The following is a 20,677-nucleotide window of genomic DNA, read 5'->3' on the forward strand; positions in this document are numbered from 1 at the left end:
CCTCCAAGGCTCCACAGAGGCCCTGAGGCTGGAAGCAATGCATAACCCCGCTGGTTTTCAGGAGCTACTGGGCAGGGCCAGTCTGGGTCAGCAAAGCCCACACCACACCTTCTGGGTACCAATTCCCTCAGGCTCTGATTACTCTCAAACACCCAGGCAAGGCCATGTCAGCATCTCATTTCCAGCCCTCTGGGCCACTTCTTCACATTGGCCCCTGGCTAACTGGTCCTGTTGGGCCACTCAGTCCCCTGACAAGGTCTTTTCCAGAGCCCCAGAGACTGGGAACTACCTAGGCTCCTCTCTGGGAGTCTGAAGATTTCCATTCGGCACTGGTGGCATTTGTTATTCCCAAGCCTCTTTGTTTCCTTGTGGACATTCTCTGCCCAGCTGTTGCTTTGGGCACCCCCATCCTTAAGGGTCCAAAGCACACAGCTAAGTAAGGTTGAGGGCTCAACCCCTAAGGTAAGGCCACTCTCAGGATTCAGCCCTAATCACCTGTCCCTCTTCCCTTTCTATCTCCATAGGACAGGGATACTTCCCTGAGCTATGTCCCTATACTCTCAGGACTGTGTGCACCATCAGGTCCTAATGCCTCCTCCCAAGCCCCCCCAGATGCTCCTAGACACAAGACCCAGGCACAGGTGAACCATGAACACAGGGAAATCTGGAAGGAGATAGCAAAGAGGACCAGAGGCCAGGGCCCCATCCTAGGCATTCCACAGGTTCCTTCCCATAGGGGCCTGCTAATCCCTGGCTCCTCATAGGAAAGCTCATGACCTCTGGTCATCACATGCCTTCACAAAGACCCCAGCTCATGGTCTAGCTGGGCTAGAGTATAGTGCCTTTCTTTACAAACATTTCCTGGGCTTTGGGCTCATGCTCGCTGGTGGCTAGGGTGGACACTGGTACAAGGTAGAATAGTGGACAGGAAGTGGGGGAGTCCAGAGGATAGCACCTAACAAGGCTGGCATGCTGGGGTAGCAACATCCAGGAAGCCAGCAAGGTTAGGAAGAACCCATGCTAGATGGAATGGGTGTGGGGCAGATCAGGATAGGGGGCAGAAGTGAGCACAGCCAGAAGGTGAGGCCACTGTAACTCAGACCTCGAGTCTGGAGTAGTACAGCAGGTACAGGATTTTGGGGCAGGAACAGGAACCTGAGATCTACTTGATACTAACCATTGGACAAGGCCAGGAACCAGATGTACTATAGAATGACCCCTGGCAGATGGCTTCCTTGGTAACTTAGCAAACTCGAGAGTGTCGGGCTCAGGGGTGTCTACGCCTCATGAGGGCTGGGCTTCCAAGGTACAAGTTCCTTGAGGACATGAGTGGTGCTCCAGGGACGTTGGGGATAGAATTGGATGGAACTTGCCAAGCTGGAAATGCCTCCTACGAATATGAACAGTCTGAATAGAATCTGAGTCTGGCAAGGCTGTACACTCTCACTCCAAGCTCAGAAAGTGTGACATCATGCAGGGCTGGGGAAGCAAGCACCAGGCTGGGGTGGGCAGATAAGCCTGACACAGACTGACTCTGACCACAGGGCAGCAGTCACGATATCTTTACCTCCAGGGCGACGAATTGTCACAAGACTCTGTCCCAAGCCTCAGCCTCCTCTGGATGGGTAGGTAGGAAGGTGAAGAGCTGCAGGGGAGAACTGAGCTGGCAGCCCCTAGATAGCCATCATGACACAAGATCCTGGATGGCTTATGTGAAGGCCCCTTCCATAAGGGATTATGGCTCAGCCCTTCAGTCGCCCTGAAGCTGGTAATTCTTAGGAGCTCCCTTCAGGGACCAGGCCTTCCAGAGCTGGGACTATTTACTGATATGTCCTTAGCCAAACCCCGAGCCTGGCTTCCAGTGGCTGTGCTGTCAAATGGTCAGAGGGTGAAGATGAGGCAAGGCAGAGGTAGGAACCATAGGAGAGCAGGTGGGGCAGTGGCACCAAATCCAGCCATGGTGGAGAGGACAGCTGTAGACCTCAGTCCCTGGGGAGAACCAGACCACCCTTCCTAGGCTCCACACTACTGCTGGCTATGTGCAACTCAGAGTGCTGAGTTGAGGGTAGAGCTCTTGCCATGGTCAGAGCAGGAGACTGTTCTGTGGTTTACACCAGACCCCATCACCACAAGCTCACTTCTTCAAAGCTTCTTTCCTCTTTGAAACAAAGTGTCTTCAGGGCAGAACTCCACACCCTCTCAGGATGTGGAAAGATGAACAGCACAGGACCCAAGCTGCTGACCCATACTGCCACCCCATCCAGAGACCCTCTTCAAGTCCCCAACAAGTCTGCAGGCTAGCAACTAGACAATACTAGAACAGTGGACAGGAATGACTGTCCAAACAACTCACAGCTGAGAGAGACAACTTCCAGATGTGTCTGCAGGAACTTCCTGCTTGGCCTCCAGGTCCCTGCACCCCTTGTCATGCCTTAGTAAAATCAAAAAGAACATCCCACCAGGAGGACCGGGAAGGAAGTTATCCCAGGCTAGAGACACTCATCTGATTTCCCCTATCATGAAGGAACTTGGATATTTTGGAATTTCCTATATCAAGACACAAATATACATGAAATAATTGTACAGGGGCACTTATCCACATACAATCATACACACACACAAACATACACACCCATCAAAGTGTTTAGGATGCCAGTAACTACATTTCAATGCCTTTCACACTGGATCATGGTGCTGAGGTGGCTAACATATCCCTAAAAACTCTCTCACAGAATTAGTGACAGTAGCTGGGAGGATGTGGGGCCTTCAAATCCTGACAGGTACAAGTGGCAGTCAGCTGGCCCCCAGCCCTGCTTAGAGAGCCAGAAAGGACCCTCACATGGGTGCATGAGGGTGCTCCTATAGGCAGCCTGATTCAACAAGGCACTTTCCCACATAGAGAAGCCCTGCGATTGCTGGTACAGAGATACAAACTGAGGTATTTAGAAAGCAAGCTGAACAGTGGAGCCAGCTGGGACTATTGCCCCTAGAAAACGGGAAAAGTTACTAACACCCATAGCCCTCTAGCGAGGCTAGGGGTGGGCTTCTAAGAGCCACAACTTATGTGCTACAGCCAAAGCACCCCCACCCCCATGCCCAGTCCCTCTCCTACTGTCATCCTTTCTAGGACAAAGCCCATAGACCTTGTATCCCTGTCTTCTTGGGCACCAGAGACTCACTTTCTTGAAGTCTAGTACCATCCCTGCTCTCCCATTAACACATCCAGCACTTATCAGCAAAGACCACATGGCCAGGTACCATACTGGGTGCTACTGTCCATGTGCCCAGTGGGTGAAACTATATAGCCTGGGTTTCCACAGCAGTGACTAACACTCCAGATATGGCACCAACATCTGAGCTGCCAGCCAGTGAGAAAGAGGCTCCACGGCCCTCCCTGAGAGGGGAGCGGGGCTCAAGGAGCCAACCCCAGGACCTCTGTTCTACTCACCTCTTCTGTGGCAGAAGTGCCCAGGTAAGGGTAGGAAGAGGCAGCTGTGGAGACAACAGGCCTGACGGGAGGAAGATCTTGCCACAAGGCAGAGTTGTCAGGGACAATTCTAGTCCCACTTTTAAACCTGCTCCCTTGCTGTTCCTGTCACAAAGCTGTGTGTGGCAGGCAGGCATGTGAGAGGACTTTCTAAAGTGAATGGTCTCTTGAAAGCCAAAATATCTGGGGCTGGAGAGGTGGCCCACCTGAAAGAGTTGCTGCTCTTTCAGGGGACTTGGGTTTGGTTCCAGCACCCACCCATATGGCAATTCCCAGCTTTCTAATTCCAGCTCCAGGGGATCTGACAACCTCCTCTGGGCTCTGGGAGCACCAGACACATATGTAGAACACATACAAATATGTACACAAAACACACATACACAAATTTTAAATATTTTTTAAAAAGGTTGTTTTAGGTAAATCTACTTAATTTCTTTGAAATGGTTAAGATGTGGAAAGAAATACATCTGTACTTTAATCCTAAAGAGAAAACCCACCCTCAAATGAAGAAGAAAGGAGTTTTCAGCCAGTTCAGTGATGAGCTCTAGAGTTTATTTCTCTTGGAAGAACAGAGTCAGAACACAGGTAGAACTGTAAACAGCCAGCTACAAAGGAGCAGAGAGAAGGGTGTGGCCTGACAGAGGTGCCCAAGCATGCACGCAGGGCCACTTCATGGCACCATGTGCTTCCTCATCAGGTGTGTTTCCACTGGGTGGGGCTGAGGAGTCCAGCCCATGGCGTGTGACCTCCCAAGTGCCCATGTGTGTGAGAGTACATGAAACATGCATAAGGCCTGAAAAGACCAGGCCCAGGAAGCAGGACCCAGATGGGCACCCACACTGCCTGCTGCAGGTCACAGGCAAGCTGTTAGACAGGAACAAGAGACACATGCACTGAAAGGCCCATCTCTGTCACTGTGAGGACACTGAGCTCAGGGGGAGCCCTGTCACCCGTGTGGGATCAGGAGTCTTCTGAGTGGGACTAGAGTAGCATCCCAATACCCGGTCACACTGTTCCCATCCACACACACACTGGACTTCATGCTTCCACTAAGAGAAATGCCTGGACATACTTGAGGCCAGCCAGTGAACACCGCCTAGTGCAAGTACATGGGCTTGGCTGTGGAGAGCAGTCAGCAAATCCTGGTTGGAGAGAGAGAGGCTGACACTGGGACCCTGATCCTTGTCAGCATGGGACCCTTGCTGATTTGCTCAAAACAAATACTATTTTTTTTCCATCTTGAGGCTAAAACACTAAAGTGGCATCAAGCAGGTTTTAAAGTTAAGATTCACACTCAAGGACCTGAGCCTTTACAAGGTGTCACTGGAAGGTGGGTCACCATTCCCATGGCACCTTCAGAGGACTGGCTCAACGTGGTGTATCTGTCTGAGCCTCAGTGACCCTCCCTGGGAGACTGAGCTTTGGCTGCCACCTGCTTTCCTTTCAGAAAAGGCAAAGGAGGCCATCCCTCCAGACAGTTCACTGCACAGAAGAAAAAGCAGGGGCTGCCTGCCTCATTGTGTTCCCTTTATCAGACATGGAGTAGGGCAGGCCATGGGCAGTAAGCAGGACAGATCAATGGTGTAGAGTCAGAACCTGGAGGTACCTGGTCTTGTAGGTCCTGGTGTGTCTTGGGGTGTGGGGGGTGGTGGTAGCAGCGTGCTGTTGGGGCTGCTGATGTCCCCCTCCCCCATCAGGGTCAGGTCAGCCACCTGCTCATCCTCCACAGTTTGGATGGCCCCAGCCTCCATTTCTGGTGATAGCCTCCTCCAGGCCTGTGTAGTGCCCTCTTGTACTGTGGAGATGCAGGAGGGCTTCGTAGGCTTCTCTCCAGGTTGGGTGGTCCCAGGAGGCCCAGGGGTGCTGTGGGCAGAGCCAGGGCTGTGGGTGGAGCCTGGACTGTAGGCTGAGCAGGGGCTCTGGGCTGAGGCAGGGCTGGTAGCTGGGCTGTCACTGTAGCTCTCCTCGGTCTGAGCTGCTCCCTCCTGGCCATGACCTTTAACAGCTCTCTTGCTAAAGCCCTTGACTGGGGGTGGGCTGGACAGGGCAAGTTCTGAGGAACCAGAAGGTAAGCGAAGAAACTCAGGCAGCACCAGGTCTTCCTTCCTTAGCAGCCCACGCTGGTCATCGGCTCTGTTGCTCTGAGCTTTGGAAATGAGCTCAAAAAACTCTATTGGAAGAAAACCCACAATGACCATACTTGAGAGACTTGCAGCTGCATGCATGCCTCTGCTGACCACTCGCTCTTACCAGGGGCTTCTGCTGCCTTGAGCTGCCACCAGCAGCCAACAAGGGTATGAGGTCAACTGCCCCTCTACTTAGTCAACACCCTTCTACTTAGTAGGTGATAAGCTTGCTAGCACTCAGGATGCTGCTGCTAGAACTCTGGCATGTATTTGTTCATACATGGAGCTCTATGCACCTGAGCACAGACAAATCTGAGGTGTAAGTGATGGTTCATTAGGGATGACAGAGCTAGGGCCCAGCTGCACTTTAGACCCTCCAGAAAATGGCTAGCTGTGGAAGGCTGAGACAAAGTCTTAGCTGGGTAGAACAGAGGGGCCTGAGATCCACATGGCTCCCAGGTTCATTGCCTCTACACAGAAAATGGTGCTTTGGGGCTAAGGGGAAGGAGGCATGAAGTGCCTCCCTGACCTACCTGAACCACCTGAGACCGTAAGCCAGAATGGGCACTGTGGGATTGGCACCTGCCTGGCTTCCAAATGCCTGCTCCAGAGCCTTTTCTTACCACCAGGCTGTGTTTAATGTGACTCAAGTTCACCACTCACACTTCAGGGATCTGAAACTTCTCAACTCTTCTATGTCTGTCTCTGATCCATAAGGAGTCCAACATCTTCAAACCTTAGTGGTTCTCAGAGATGCACACACTCAAAGCGAATGTGTTACATCTGCTTAGTGATCAGAAAGCCCAAGGGAGACCTTATATGCTCTGCTCTGAAAAGGTTCGAGAGTAAGTGATACATCCCACCCTCACAGCCTCCAAGTCCCAGGACTTCCTATAGAAATCGTGAGTCAGGACAGGTCAGGCCTTCCTCTAGCCTCCATGGTCAGCATAGGTCAGCAAATCCACAGCCTTTTCAGGTCTAGGACTTTGCCCTCCTCCCTCACACCTGGCTCCTGCCCCTACCCAAGCTGGGCCCCAGCTCATGTCAGGGTCTGGGGTATGGGAGAAGGGAGCTGGCTGAAACCATAGCCAGGGCTGCTGGTGTCTGGTGGGCCCTGTGGCTCTCAGCTCATAATGGGGGTTTTGGTGAAGTTATGCCAGCAGCAATGGTGCAACAAGGGCTAGGCTATGATATGACAGAGCAGGTTTAAGGACCATACTGTGCATTTACTGGAAAACACAGAAGTTTTAAAAAGTACACATACCCTCTGCTTCGTCCAAATTAATTTTCTGATATTTTTTTTTCCCAATCTTTGCAATAGATTCTTCTCTCTTTGAAAGCCGGGGATCCCTAGCACCTTTTCCATTTTCTCCTCTTATTTTAATAGAGTTAGACTTGCCTAGTGTTCTCTCCTCTCCCTGCATCAGAAGGAAAGTCAAGTTCTACTGCATGTCAGCACACAGTAACATATCACTCATCAGTATGGTGAAGGCCCTGGAGGCCCAGACAACAACAGTGAGTCTAGACGAACTTCGAAAATCAATCCAATAATGGATTAGCATAACAACATTTATGGCTCATCCACCCGCCCAGGACAAAAGGAAGCCAAAGGCTGGCAGCTCACAGCACGGTGGAGACTGAGCTCCAAAGGGACATGAGGAGAAATGCCAACAGGGAAGGTGTGCAAGCCTGAGCAGAGCCTTGGTCAGCCAAAGGGGCGACAACAGACACAAAGATCCCCAAGAGGTGGACACCATGGGAATGGAGCAGTGACATCATGGGGCAGGCATAAGGGGAATTACCATAGCCGAGTGGTTTCTGGGGCTGGAGTTCACAGCTGAGCTTTGTTTGACAGGAGCACCTTTCTGTTTGTCTGTGGACACTAAACACATGAGACAAGCTTATGACCAGAAGCTCACAGTGCCCTCTGGACAATAAACACAATGTGGTGTGTTCTGTGAGAGCAAAGGCCCTCTCTCCCATCCCTTATCTAACATGCACACACAGACCAGAGCCTAAGCTTTCTGCTGCCTACCTGATGCATCTGGGAGAGGGCAGCAGGGGTATTAAAGGAGGCCTATACATTTTCTGGAACATTGGGAAGCTGATATTGAAAAACTCATACCATATACCATGTTCTACACATATCCCTTTAGAACCTGACATTAAGTCCTGCCTTTGTCCCCATCAGGGTGTAGCACTGAGGCTGAAGACCACTGTCTGGCTCACTAGACTCTTAGTCCACAGCACCATGGAAGTCTGCAGCCTCCCTGAGAGCTCACAAGCAAACAGGTCCTACTTGCCAGCCCTGGAGGAAGCTGCTGAGAACCCATGGGGCAGGGCTGGGTGCCTGCCCTGTGGAAGCTGTGCAGACAGCGCTCAGCCTGCCCAGTACCAGGGCCAAGGTGCAGCATTTTCTAGAGTGGAAGATGACCAAGGAAGGGAAAGGCTTTTCTGTAAGGAGGTGAAACAGACAGGGACTGGAGTATCTGTAGCCTAGGTCACAGACGCACAACTGCTAAGCTGCAGTAGGATGGAGACCTGTGTGTGTGCCATCCTAGGCCCCAGTGGTTCCACGAACATAAAGTCCTCAGGAGTCATTTGGGCACAAGCCCTGGGGGAAACCTAAAGTTACCTGGAGTCACTTTATACCAAGAACCTCCACCCAGAGCACCCCTCCTCAGCAGCTTCTAGAAACTTCTCTCCCCACCTGGTCAAGTACTATGGGCTATAAGACGGAAGTGTCTCTCTAGTGGGTTTCCTGTGCTAGTGCCCTGAATAGTCTGGGCCACTGAGGGTTTGGAGGTATGGAGGCCTCCATATGGAAGTAGGTGAAGCTTTGACAAGGACTGACCCAGGTCAGGACTGTGGCTGTTGGGGTATTGGGTGGGAGAGAGTTGTGTGGTCCACTCAGCACCACATATGTGGACTAACACAGTGGCCTGATGCTGAACCACCAGTAACTGCTGGATAGTACCATGCATGCCATTGTCTTCACTTCCTGTTTCATCTGGAGAGACAAATCTCAGAACAGGGCACAGGATTAAAGACAGGAGACCCAGAACAGGTCTTTGACAAGAGCACCTTCTGGCACTTTCTGCCACATAAACATCCTGGAGTGGCAGACAGGCACTGCTACTCTTTCTACAGCTAAGAGGAGCCAGGGCTTTCTCCTGCCCCAATCCTTCTGCCCCTTCCCCTGTAGGAGGCTGGGCTGAGCAAATAAGGAGTAGACTGCCATCTGAGGGGTTACCAGCCCCCACAAAGCTGCCAGCTCCATGTCCATGCTGCGGTTATAAGACAACTACTGGACAACTGAGTGGCAGGCTGAGGTGCTGGCAGCTGGAGGTGTAACCTTACCTTTCCCTCTAGAAGGATCCCTCTCTTCTAGGATGACCCGCTGTCCATCCAGACTTGATATAGGGGCACCAAGGTCCAGGGGCTCCTTCTCTCCGCTCTAGAGGCAGAGATGATGCACTTAATCATTTACCCAGATTGGAACTTTCTGGAATAGTTGCTTTTAATCTAGCCATTGACAGTAAGACTAACCCAGGCTTAATGGAGACTCAATCTAGCTGGCCCCGGGGTCAGGTCACCCAGCCTGGCTAACCTGTGGGAACCCTTAGAAGCTGGTGGGGCAGGTCTTTCAAAGGTCACTCAAGGGGGAGGCAGAACATCCAAGAGCAAACTGGGAACTCCTGAGCCCCAGAGAAAAGGTCGGTATGCATGTGTCAACACTCAATAACTTCTTCATCTGGCTTCTGCTTGAACACTGCTCATAGACTCCATGATGGCCAACCTAAAGCCACCATGCTGATCCCGAAACTTCTCTGAGGGAAACCCTAAAGCTGGGGTGCAGGAAGCAATCTTAGCACTAAGATGTGAGTGGCCTTTGCTCTAGAGTGCTCAGATGCTCTGCCCTGCCCGTGTGACTACCCCAGCTTTAAGGAGAAGGAGAGTAGAGCATATACCCTGGATGCCAGGCTGGGTTGGTCTCTGTAGGCAGATTTCTGAGCTCCAAACTGAAGCCCACAATAGGGAAGTGGTATCAAGTTACACCAGAAGCTAGAGCCTGTGACTAATTAAGTAGGTTCCTCTTGTTTACTTCAAAGCTCTTAAACAATTCTGAGGACAACTTCAGGGAAAATTAAAAATTTAAGAATACTAAAAATCACAGCCCAGTATAGTGATGTATGTCTGTAATCCAAGGGTAGCCTAGGCTACCCGAAACCCTGTCTCAAAAATACCAAAACAAGGTAGGCAGTAGTAGCCCACACCTTTAAGCTCAGTACTCCAGAGGCAGAGTGTCTCTGAGTTCAAGGCCAGCCTGATCTACAGAGCAAGTGCTAGGACAGCCTACAGTTTCTCTGTTTCTACCCAGAAAAACCTTGCCTCAAAAATAAACAAACAAATAAAATTCCAAAACAACTTGGATATAGTTGATGAGGAAGCCCTGGGAGATGCTTTCTGAGTCCACACTGCCTCAAGGCCAGAGCCCCATCCTAGCTACTGGTCCATGGAGACAGGAAGGAACAGAGAGGGCCTGCTGTCCTCTTCCTCAACCTCATCCCAAGTCCAGTGTGCAAGTGCACATGAAACTGCCGGTCTGTGAGTCTGACAGTGATGGTGTGCCTGTGCCCTGGCAAATTACACACCAAGTGCTGGCTGTGCTGTTTTCTCGTCACACCTGTAATCATGGAGACGCTCCAGGGTGCTTACTGCTTCGGTCTGATTCACCTGAAGCAAGCATCAACCTTTCCCATAATGAATAATGTGCAAATAAATGAGACAGAGAAAACAGTCGCTAGAGGCAGATGCTGTCCCTAATCGAGGGAGGACAGTGACATGAACTGAGATGTGGTACTGAGGTATGAAAGGGTAAGGTGGGGTATAACCCTGGTGGTGGTGCTCAGACTCCAAATGACACTTACCAGCCTCACCAGCAGGCTACCCAGGTCCAGGCCATACTTGGCCACCACGGGCCGCAACACTTCCGTGACTGGCTTGGTGGGCTTGGCCTTGAGTCCCACTGACCGGTTAATTGGAACGAGATCCAGCCTAGAGGTAGGGCAGGGAAATAATCACAAAAGAGCCAGTTCTGGCTTCACCACGTCTCAAGAGTTTCCTCAATAGAACAGGACCCAGTGACGCAGCTCCACCTTGGAAGGAGCAGTCCCTGAATGTGGAAGGAAGTCTCTGACACCTTTCTGTGATTTACAACTGGGCCAAGGGCTGCCTGTGGTCCTCAACCTTCAATGATGGAGGACTGAGCAGTCAGGCCTCTGCCTAGAATCCTCTGGGTAGAGACTCCTGCCTCTTTCCCCACTATGATGTTAGGGCTACACAGCCCATATGTAGTGTCTGTCCCATTACCAAGAGTCTGACACTCTTTTATGGCCTGACATGGGACACATGCTCATTGGGTAAAAAACAGATTAGCAGGGAAAAGAAGTCCTGAGGCTCAAACTGTGGAGGCTTTGGAAATCTCCAGAAACCTGTATGCTGTTTTCTTACCGAAACAAAGTACGCTTTTCCAAGCGTAGGTCCCTAGTGGCCAGGATGCTGCTGTCCTGATGCAGCACCAGAGGCTGAGGAACAAAGACACCAGAGTTAACGTGGGAGCATGTGGGCTTGACATGTAACAGCACACAGCTGCAAGAACAAAAGAGTAGTTCAAAATTAGCCCGACAACCTCTAGACACTGGGGTGCGCTGCCACGCACCCACCGACCCCCTGGGAGCCTCCACTTGCAGCTGCTCTGCTTCCTGGGTAGGAGGTGGTAGTGCTGGTGTCAGGAGTGGAGCACTAACAAGGACGGGGTGGGGGGGAAGGAAGCAGACAAGAGCTAGGACACTGATGGCTCACCCACTCCTGCCTGGCACAGTACCTTGTCTCCGCCCACCAGGAAGAGGTCCACAGCAGCCCCATTGATGCCATGCCGTTCACACAATCCAGACAAGATCTCTTTGATGGAAAACCCGGACTTGACAGCAACCACACAGGATGTCCCGTCTGGGAGGTGGACACAGCAATGTTTGGCAGCCTTATCTTTCTCGAGTGCTGAGGTCCTACAGGCCTCTGACTGTAGGGTAGGGAGACAAGTGTCAGTGTCTGCAGGTAAGAGAGTCTCCTGAGGAAGATTCAGACAGCCTAATCCCATGTGCTCAATAATCTGCCTGTCCCCCATGCAGATCCACACACACAGCAGAATCCATCACAGGGCATCCCCTGACCCCAGAGTTGATGGGATGGTAGGGTTTGGAGGCCAAGGCTAGGGAGGGTAATGATCTCACTCAACTAAGGTAACTATATGGCTCACAACAGAAGCATGGCTGCTGTCCTGCCAATTGAGATTGCCCTGCATACTACCGTGCTGGGATCTACCTCACCTCTGGAACCTGAGGTTGTGCTGATGAGCCTGCAAGCTGTCCTGACCCTCTGGTTACAGCATTAGATGCTTGTCCTGAGGGCACAGACCTGTGAGACCTGCTTTACAGCCTTCTCAGAACTGCTATTGCTTCCCCCACTGTCTGAAAAACCTCTTTGTTTGTTACTTCAGAAAACTGGCTGGGAGGTGGTGATTAGATGCAGAAATGACCCAAGGACTCCTCCTGAATCACTGTGGCTCCTCTCATGAAGTGGTTGTAGAAGTGGCAGAGCCAGTTCTCAACCTGGCCTCCTAGTCACCATGGAGAAAAACCTGGGCTGGCCACTGGATGGCGACAAAAGCATGGTCCTGCTGGCCCCAGTGCCATATACCCACAGTTCTCTGTGAGCTGTGAGACCAGAGAACTGGAGACCCAGGTGAGACACCCCACCCCCACCCCAAGACACAGGACCACCACCCTGCTGACACACAAGTACAGGTACTTCATGTTTGCCAACACTAAGCTGGGGTACTGGGCAGCAATAGGTAACTGACCAATGGTGGCCCTGACAGGGTATGTGAAAACAGAAGAAATAACCATCTACACTAATGTTAACTGTTGACAGTTTCAGATGTCACAGTGCTGACAACCAACAACGTTTCCTAGAATTCTTATCAGGCAATGGTTGACAGAGTAGCAGGTCTTCAGTTCTACCCAGTTCCCCTCACAGCAGATTAGCAAAGAGTAGGGCAGGCAGGGTGCCTTGAAGAGACTGCAGGACGACGCCTAGCTCTTAAGTAGTAGGAGGCCAGCTCCTAGGAGCCCACAGGCAGACACAAACACTGGAATGTCAGAGTCAACAGGAGGTCTGAGCATCAAGCTGAAGACAAAGCCCTACTTCAAAGCATACTGTGTACTTTTAGTGGGAGTTCAAAAATATGAACTAAATCAGAACAAAGGCATTTTAGAAATAATCTCAAGGCTAATTTTAGTCCTTACGCAGAACCCTTCCCCATCTACTAAACAGTTTTTCTCGCTGCCCTAGGAATCCTGCACTGGGGACCCAGGGCTAGTGTCCAATCCTGGCACCTTGTTTATGAAACAAATGCTGGGTTTTTAATGAGCCAAGCTTCATCTACCAGTTGGTAGGTGCAGCCTGTGACCCTTGGAAGGAGGGGAGGAGGCCACTCACCAGGTCTAGGCTCCCCGCAGAAGATACAGAGCCTTGGGACTCCCGACGGCAGAGGCCTCCATTGGCATGAGGGGCATCTTGGAAGAAGGGAATGACTGGGGTGAATCACAAGCCACAACTTCACATGCTTTCACTCACAGAACCCCTATCTCACCCCTTAGATGGGAAGACGTAATACAGTAAGGACAGAGACAGCAAACCATGAGGCCCTTCCAGGCACCACCTGCCCCAATGGGGTTTGTCAAACAGCTCCCTCACAGCAGAGGTTAAGGGCAGAGCTACCAAGGAGGTCCCCATTGTCGAGTCTCTGTAGGATCTGAGGCATTGCCAGGCACTAGAGCAGGGGGCAGTGCTGTGCAGCCCAGGCTCATGTCCCTGGGTGGATTTCTCTTCATTTGAGCCATGACTTCTAGCTCAAAGTGCTGTTTTGGGTCTGAAGAAGCCTGTCCCTGTAACTAGCTGGCTGTTCATTTTACTGGTGACCCATTTCCCATCTTCTTCCTCACAAATCCCATCTGAGGCAAAAGTCCAAGTCACTAACTTGTTCTAACCATGATCTAGGCTGGCCTATATACAATGAAAGGGCCTAGACACTGTTTTATCCCAAGTCAGACTGACACTCAGGCTCCTGGATCCAGTGACCTACTCTGAACAGGTAGCTTCTCAGGCATCTATAGGCCCTGTACCAGACAGAGTGTCTCAGCTCTACCGAAGCCCTCTACAGATGACTCTGCAAGTCCGCCAGGTATGGGAGGCCTGGATAGGACACACTCCCCATCTCCCAGTACGCACCCTACCCGCAACACAACGGCTGATGTGCATTCCCTGGCACAGACAACAAGCTGTGCCTGCCCACAGGGATAGCACATGTGTGTTTGTTTCTCTTTGCTTGGTTCTGTTTTCCAAGTTTTCTACTGAAGCACCTGTTACTTTCATAGCAAGAAGAAAAGGAGCCCAGACAGAGAGGCACCCTGAATCAAGGAGTTTCCAGAAGGTTTTGGAGCAGACCTGCTTCATAGGCTGGCTCATCCCCAACTCTGCTGCATTCCCAGGATCTGTGGCATTTCCTCATCCCTCCAGACAATTCCACCCACTATGGCCTCTCATGTCACCATGGCAGTCCAGCTCCCACCCACAACGGCAAGGTCTGTACCCACATACCATGGGAATGGTCACCATGGTCCTTCTTCTTCTGGGACCGCCCCGTGCTCCTGCTCCTTGACCAAGAGAAAAAGGCCCCTTTGCGTTTTTTTTCACTATCCTCGTCCCCAACATCTTCATTCAGGGATCGTCCTGATTTTGATTTTCCACTTAACTGTCACCAAATAGAAACATCAGTTAAGACATTAAAGGGGCCTGACAGAGAGCTCTATGAGTCAGGACTCTGTGGAACGATGGAGAGCCTTCAGTGGGTCAAGGGCAGTCCTCTCTGTGCCACTGAGGGAGCAAGGGTTGGGGGCCAGGAAAGGGTTTGGGAATATCTGTGTCCTACATGCCCACCCCAGCTGGTGAAGGGATGTGTGGACACAGCCTTACTCTCACCCCCCCACAAGGGCTAGCCCAGCACCTTTTTTGGTGTGGACACATTGGAATGGTCAGAGCCGATGCTGTGCTTGGAAGCTGGGCTGCTGGGGACCTGCTGGGAGTCTGGGAGGGTACGTCCCTCCACCTCTGCCAGGACACATTCTTGGTACAGCTGGGACTTCAGAAAGCGAGTATAGCTGTCAAACTTCATCAGGTTGAAAATCTGTGGAGCAGAAGCTATGCAGTATAGTTACAGAAGAGATGGACACTATCTCTTAGGACCTCAGTGATACAGCAGATCTGTACCCACGAATGAGTGACATTTTGGAAGGGTGTCATTCCTGCCAACCCTCCCTTGGGTCCCAGGGCATTCAACAGCCTCTCCTTTGACACTCTTGGGAAGAGCAGACTAATAGGAGTCATGCAGAGCAGGCAGACTCAGACTGTGGCTGCATCCTTAGCAGGTCTTCGTTTCCTCAGGACTTGGAAGGCAGCTGTCTCAAGGGTAAGTGAGGCCTGGGGAGATCTGCTTAGTTTTAAGCTAATTCCTGCAACCCAGTGGCACAGCAGCTGACAGGGCTGGGGAGTGTATTCTGGATGGGTCAGATCACGTGCTCTTCCTGAATTAAGACACAAACATGTAAACAAGGTTCCATGTGCATCCTGTGATCCAGCACTCAGAGGTTGAGGCAGGAGTATGTGAGCTTCACGTCAGTGGTGGTGAAGCTACACAGTGAGACCCTGTCTCAAATGACAACTGCTACTTCTACGAAGCATATAAGCATACAAGTATATATTGTATACTGCCCACAGCTTTCTGGATGTACACTGGTGTGGCAGCGATGTGTGCTCATAGAAAGCTTTCTCTGGACTGGGACAATGCAGTATCATCCACTCTCAGATGCTGGAAGTGACACTGACCTTGCTCAGGGTCAGTCCTGCAATCATGAAAGACCATTGACTTTCCATAATATGCCATGTGGCCAAGTTGTAGCTGTCATGTTCTGTAGGTCAACTGTGTCCAGTGCACGTTTAAATCTTTTTCTTTTTTATATTTATTTTGTTCATTCATTTTTTCACTTATTTAGCAAGAATGTGTGTGTAAATGTGTGTATATGTATGTGTGTATATGTGTATATATGTATGTGTGTATATGTGTATGTATGTGTGTATATGTGTATATTGTGTATGTATGTGTGTATAAGTGTATATATGTGTGTATGTGTGTATATGTGTATGTATGTGTGTATATGTGAGTATGTGAGTATGTGTGTATGTGTGTGTGTATGTGTGTGTGTTACACACCTGCCATGGTCAATGTATGGAGGTCAGAGTACAACTTATAGAAGTTAATTCTCCCCTTCCATTATGTGGGTCCCAATATCAAACCCAGGTTGTCGCGTTTGTCAGAAAGAGTCTTTACCTGCTGAGCCATCTCACCAGCCCCAGTGACTTTTGAAAAGTGATACTGTCACTGACTTTGGCTGACAGTGGGGCACATGGAGCTGTCTGTGGCCCAGGCCTTTTGCTCCTCAGCTCGACTGAATCTCTTTGAGACTGGAGCCCAGTGCTCACCAGTGCTCAGATGGGCTCATCACCATGCCCACACTACCAGCAGCCCCCTCCTCAGAAGAGCACATGCTACTCTGAGTGAGCTCTGCACCTGAAGCCCCAGCTGGAAGCCCCATAGAAGAGTGTCTGCAAAGTCACCTGGAGCTGTTGTTCCTTGAACATGTCAGGGTGGGGTGCATTGAGAATATCGTCTGCCAGCTGGGCCTGGCTGTCAATGTTGACAGGAGTGGTGGCTTTGCTGCACAGGAATTTACTGAAAATCTCCCGGGCCCTGTAAGAGAGCTGACAGGTAGAAAGGTCTGAGCAGATCTGTGCACACGCCCACTGGGCACACATTTCCCACCTGTATCTGCAACATTTCTAAGGCTGCCTCTGCTTCGGGGCTGGAGAGCTGAGACATAGGCCCTGTCTATATTCTGGCTTATGAAGGCAAACATAAATGAAAGAGCCAGGAAGAAACTCTTGAATTGGTTCCTCTGCAAATTTCTAAATGGCTGCTTTGTAAGGGTCTCAGAAACTGAGGGGCGCTACCTGGGAGAGGCCTCAGAGTAGGATCTGTCAAAGTGTGCACCACAGGGGAGGGCAGGAGCACAGTGCTCTGAGTACAAGAAACAGGCACGAGGCCACTCTGTGAGGACAGTTGTTACCTGAGGGCAATGCCACCAGACATGGCCAGGGTAGTCCTGGGGCAGCTAGAGAGCAGCTGTTAAGCCACAGGTAGAGGGTACAGTTTGCCAGAATGCTTCTCCAAGTCTCTTCAACCACGGTTCCTTCTTCCCCATCCCAACATCAAGTGCCACCTCTGCCAGGCTCTGTGGCAAGGCATTTATGCAGACTATGTTTAGGCAGAATTAAATGTCACACACTTAAGTTTTTATTCTGAAGCAGAAATGTCACTTTTTTTTTAAAGTCATGGAAGAAGCATCCCTCATCGACTGCTCAAGCAACATTTGATGTAACCGTGTGCCACCTGACCCTCACACAGCCCCCTGCTCTGAAGAGCAATTTACCTCTTTTTTGTCATGTGCAGGAACATGGCTGAAACACTCACAGGCCTGCCAGAATAAAATGTTCTCTTCACTGAATTCCTTCCGTAGAAAATCCTGAGGGAACAGAGGAAGGAGAGCAGTTGGCATTCCACCACCCCTCCATGCAGCTGAGCCCCCACGTCCTTTCCTTGGCCCTCTTTGTCTACAACATGGCAAAACAGGTGCCTCTCAAGAGGACCTTGAGAGCGGGCATGGAGGCAGTGCAGCACACGTGAGCATGCCGTCTGCCTCACTGTTCTTTTCTCGAGTGCTGGTCATCTTTTTTTTTTTTTTTTTTTAAGAAATACATTTTTAGTTTCTGGTTTGCATACAAAGTATGGCACCATATCACGCTGACACTGTTATCACTGCTGCTCGTAATCATCCCATCACTCACCCACCCCCACTCCGGGATCCTGTAGAGCTGTGTTTATCAGCATACATTTCCAAGGATTTTGAAGACGTTCCAGCTAGGATGATGTCATACAACTGTAATCCTAGTACTCAGAAGGATGAGGCAGGGGGATTATGAGTTCTAAACCAGACTGAGTAACATAGTGAACTCCAGTCTCAAAACAAACAAAAAACCAAACACACAAAGCCAAGAGACTCTGATGTTCCTTGCTGCACAGATATCGAGAGAGTGAGAGAAAAGAGGGCCAGCAGGAAACTCCAGGACAGGAGGCAGGCCTGGGAGGGAAAACTGAACTGATGGCCCCTACAAATGCACACTCTACCCTGAGCCTTGAGCTTGGAGCAGGTGCTGTGATGACCACACCTCTCACAAGGTGATGCACAGTCTCTGAGTTCTGAGATGACCCAGTGAACTCAAGCACCATAGGCACAAACTGCCGGCACCCCACAGTAGTCCCCCATACTTACAGAGAAGTAGCGAATGCCAACGGGATCCTGCAGCAGACGCTCAAATGACACTGCCCAGCTTGCAACTTTTCTCTCTCGTAGGCGGCGGCAGCTTTGCACACTGGGGAGGCTGGCATTGCTGCTCAGGCTGTTGTTGCTGATGCAGTCCTTCAGGTCAGCTCCCGTCAACTCTGCAGGACCATCACAGACATACCTGCACCTCTTGCCTTCCTGACAAGGAGGCCACGGGTACCTACACCCAGCTCTGCTTTCCACGCCTGTTCAGTCAGCAACGTGCACTGAGCCTGAAACCTAGCCAAGGCTTTCTAGACTTCAGAGCCATGAAAAGAACACATCTCAGCTTCACAGGGCTGCATGAGGATGAACAGGAGAAGCTATTACCTACGGTGTACATGTAACACAGAGCAGAAAGAGCAATGTTGAGCACATGGCAGGCGGGGAGGCATTTATAAGTGCACCACAAAGCAAAAGCCCCTGAGTGAAGTCTGAGGAGGGGCTGCAGTTGGCCCTGTCATACTCCTGGTGCTGTCTGCTGCAATGTGGAATCCATGGCTCATCGCTTGTGCACTTTTCTGTGTGCGTTGTCACTTCTCAGTGAAAACACTAAGCCATACTATCCAAACTGAGTATTTAACCATGTGTGATCTGGTGGCTCATTCACTGGTGACCCTGATACAGGAAAATATTACAATGAAGAGAAGGAGATGTGTCTAGGAAGACCCCATCTATCACCCTTGTCCACTTGATGAACAAGGGATGAGAGAAGGGCCACAGGCCAGTGTAAGTAGAACTCTAGAGTTGTTACACACGTTGCTCTGGTGAGCAGGACACATGGAGCTTCCCTAGATGAGGATGACCCTGGTTAGAGACAAGGCCAGCCCACTGTGGGGTGGCAGAACAGAAGTTCTACTGGGCTATGCTGTCAGGGAGCTCAGGCAGCAGAGCTGACTAAGGTGATTTTCCACAGGGCATCATTAAAGAAACACTGCTACAGGACATACTCACACCATCTGCTCTGAGCATTCAGGACAGGCTACTCAGGATGGTCTTCCCCATGGTCAGGCCACAGGACAGATTCTTGGAGACAAGTTAGTAGGCTCTAGCTCAAGGCTAGTGACTGAAGTGCCCTTCCTAATAGGGAAGGGAGGAGAAGAAGGCAGGGGACTGGAAGCAGCATGGACGCTTAAAACTTTCAGATCACACCTGGAACAGTATGCAGATGGCATGTAAGCCAGAATACAGAGGGCCTCAGAGGAGGCCCAGCAGGAATACTAGAAGAAAGTAACCCTGAGGGCTAGGAGCCAGGCCAGGGGTGTGACTACAGGCTCCTAGTATACCTCTCTCAGATCAGCACGGTACCCAGATTGAGTATTGGGCAGGAGTGTCCAAAGCCAGCCAGTATTTAGGTTTAAAGAGACAAGGGAAAGCCACATGCTGATACACTACAGATTCTTGTGTCAGAAGAAATGATATTATGAGATCAGAACTTTGACAATTTTAATTTTTCTTTGACCCCCACCTACACCCACACACACTGTCTATGTATCAACCACTGTTCTGAGAACTAGAGGGAGGAGCTTGGGACAGGATACATCATAGGAGCTCTGGCCCGTTCTTTGGGAACACTGTTTAGCAGGGTGGCATGGTCAGAGCAGCTGACACTGCTGGGAACTGAGACTGTGCATGGCCACCACCTCACTAGTTAATTCAGCCACCACAAACTCATGATGTGAGCACCTCACACACTCTGTGGGGCTGGGATCCCACATGGCTTATCTCTGAAGCTGACACGTGTCCAGTGACGAGAGCAGAAACTGATTTTCTCAGAATGCACGTTTAAGTCCAAAATAGGTTCTGACAGGTGTCCCAAGAGCTACTACAAAAGCAGAGTGAGACTGTCTCAGCAGAAAGCACAGGAAAAGTGAGGATGGTCCACCTACTCCCACTGCACACCTTGTCCAACCTCACTGTACACCATGTCCATCCCCACTGTACTTCTTCCTCATCCCCACTGTACGCCATCCCCATCCCCACTGTACGCCATCCCCATCCCCACTGTACGCCATCCCCATCCCCACTGTACATCACTTGCCACAGCACCACACAGGCAGGAAGATATGAACAAAACCGGTCAGAGGAGCAGAAGGGAAAGTCCAGGAGCAGATGAGGACAGATGCAGTGGAGGTGGGAACTGAACCACATCTGAAAAAAAGCAGGCCAGGCTCTTGCTTTCCAGAGCACATTAAAGCTGACATCATAGGGTCTAGGGATTTGGATGTGAAATGAAATTTAGGAAAACTGGGAAATCTGAAGCTCCCACAACATGGAGCACAGCAATATCTGAACCCCATGTAAAATGCTCAGGCAAGAGGCTACGGGTGACATACAACACACACACACACACACACACACACACACACACACACACAGAGAGAGAGAGAGAGAGAGAGAGAGAGAGAGAGAGAGAGAGACAGAGAGACAGAGAGAGACAGAGAGAG

The 20,677-nt window shown here is 50.7% G+C and overlaps 1 protein-coding gene across 1 annotated transcript in view; it reads right to left on the reverse strand.

The window, feature by feature from the left end:
• Window positions 1-20,677, reverse strand: part of Rgs12 (regulator of G protein signaling 12) — a 97,125-nt gene that overhangs the window by 2,796 nt on the left and 73,652 nt on the right. The window contains exons 5-17 of the mRNA XM_028758196.1: window positions 18,180-18,349; window positions 17,280-17,372; window positions 16,408-16,551; window positions 14,741-14,920; window positions 14,335-14,488; window positions 13,174-13,250; window positions 11,501-11,695; window positions 11,128-11,201; window positions 10,545-10,671; window positions 8,974-9,070; window positions 7,416-7,495; window positions 6,878-7,031; window positions 5,094-5,657 (exon numbers count right to left, since the gene is read on the reverse strand). Of these exons, the coding sequence (XP_028614029.1) occupies window positions 5,094-5,657; window positions 6,878-7,031; window positions 7,416-7,495; window positions 8,974-9,070; window positions 10,545-10,671; window positions 11,128-11,201; window positions 11,501-11,695; window positions 13,174-13,250; window positions 14,335-14,488; window positions 14,741-14,920; window positions 16,408-16,551; window positions 17,280-17,372; window positions 18,180-18,349 (2,109 nt within the window). The remainder of the gene's footprint in view (window positions 1-5,093; window positions 5,658-6,877; window positions 7,032-7,415; window positions 7,496-8,973; window positions 9,071-10,544; window positions 10,672-11,127; window positions 11,202-11,500; window positions 11,696-13,173; window positions 13,251-14,334; window positions 14,489-14,740; window positions 14,921-16,407; window positions 16,552-17,279; window positions 17,373-18,179; window positions 18,350-20,677) is intronic.

The sequence above is a fragment of the Grammomys surdaster genome, unplaced genomic scaffold (assembly GCF_004785775.1).
Source record: "Grammomys surdaster isolate TR1022 unplaced genomic scaffold, NIH_TR_1.0 126187, whole genome shotgun sequence".
Lineage (NCBI taxonomy): Eukaryota > Metazoa > Chordata > Mammalia > Rodentia > Muridae > Grammomys > Grammomys surdaster.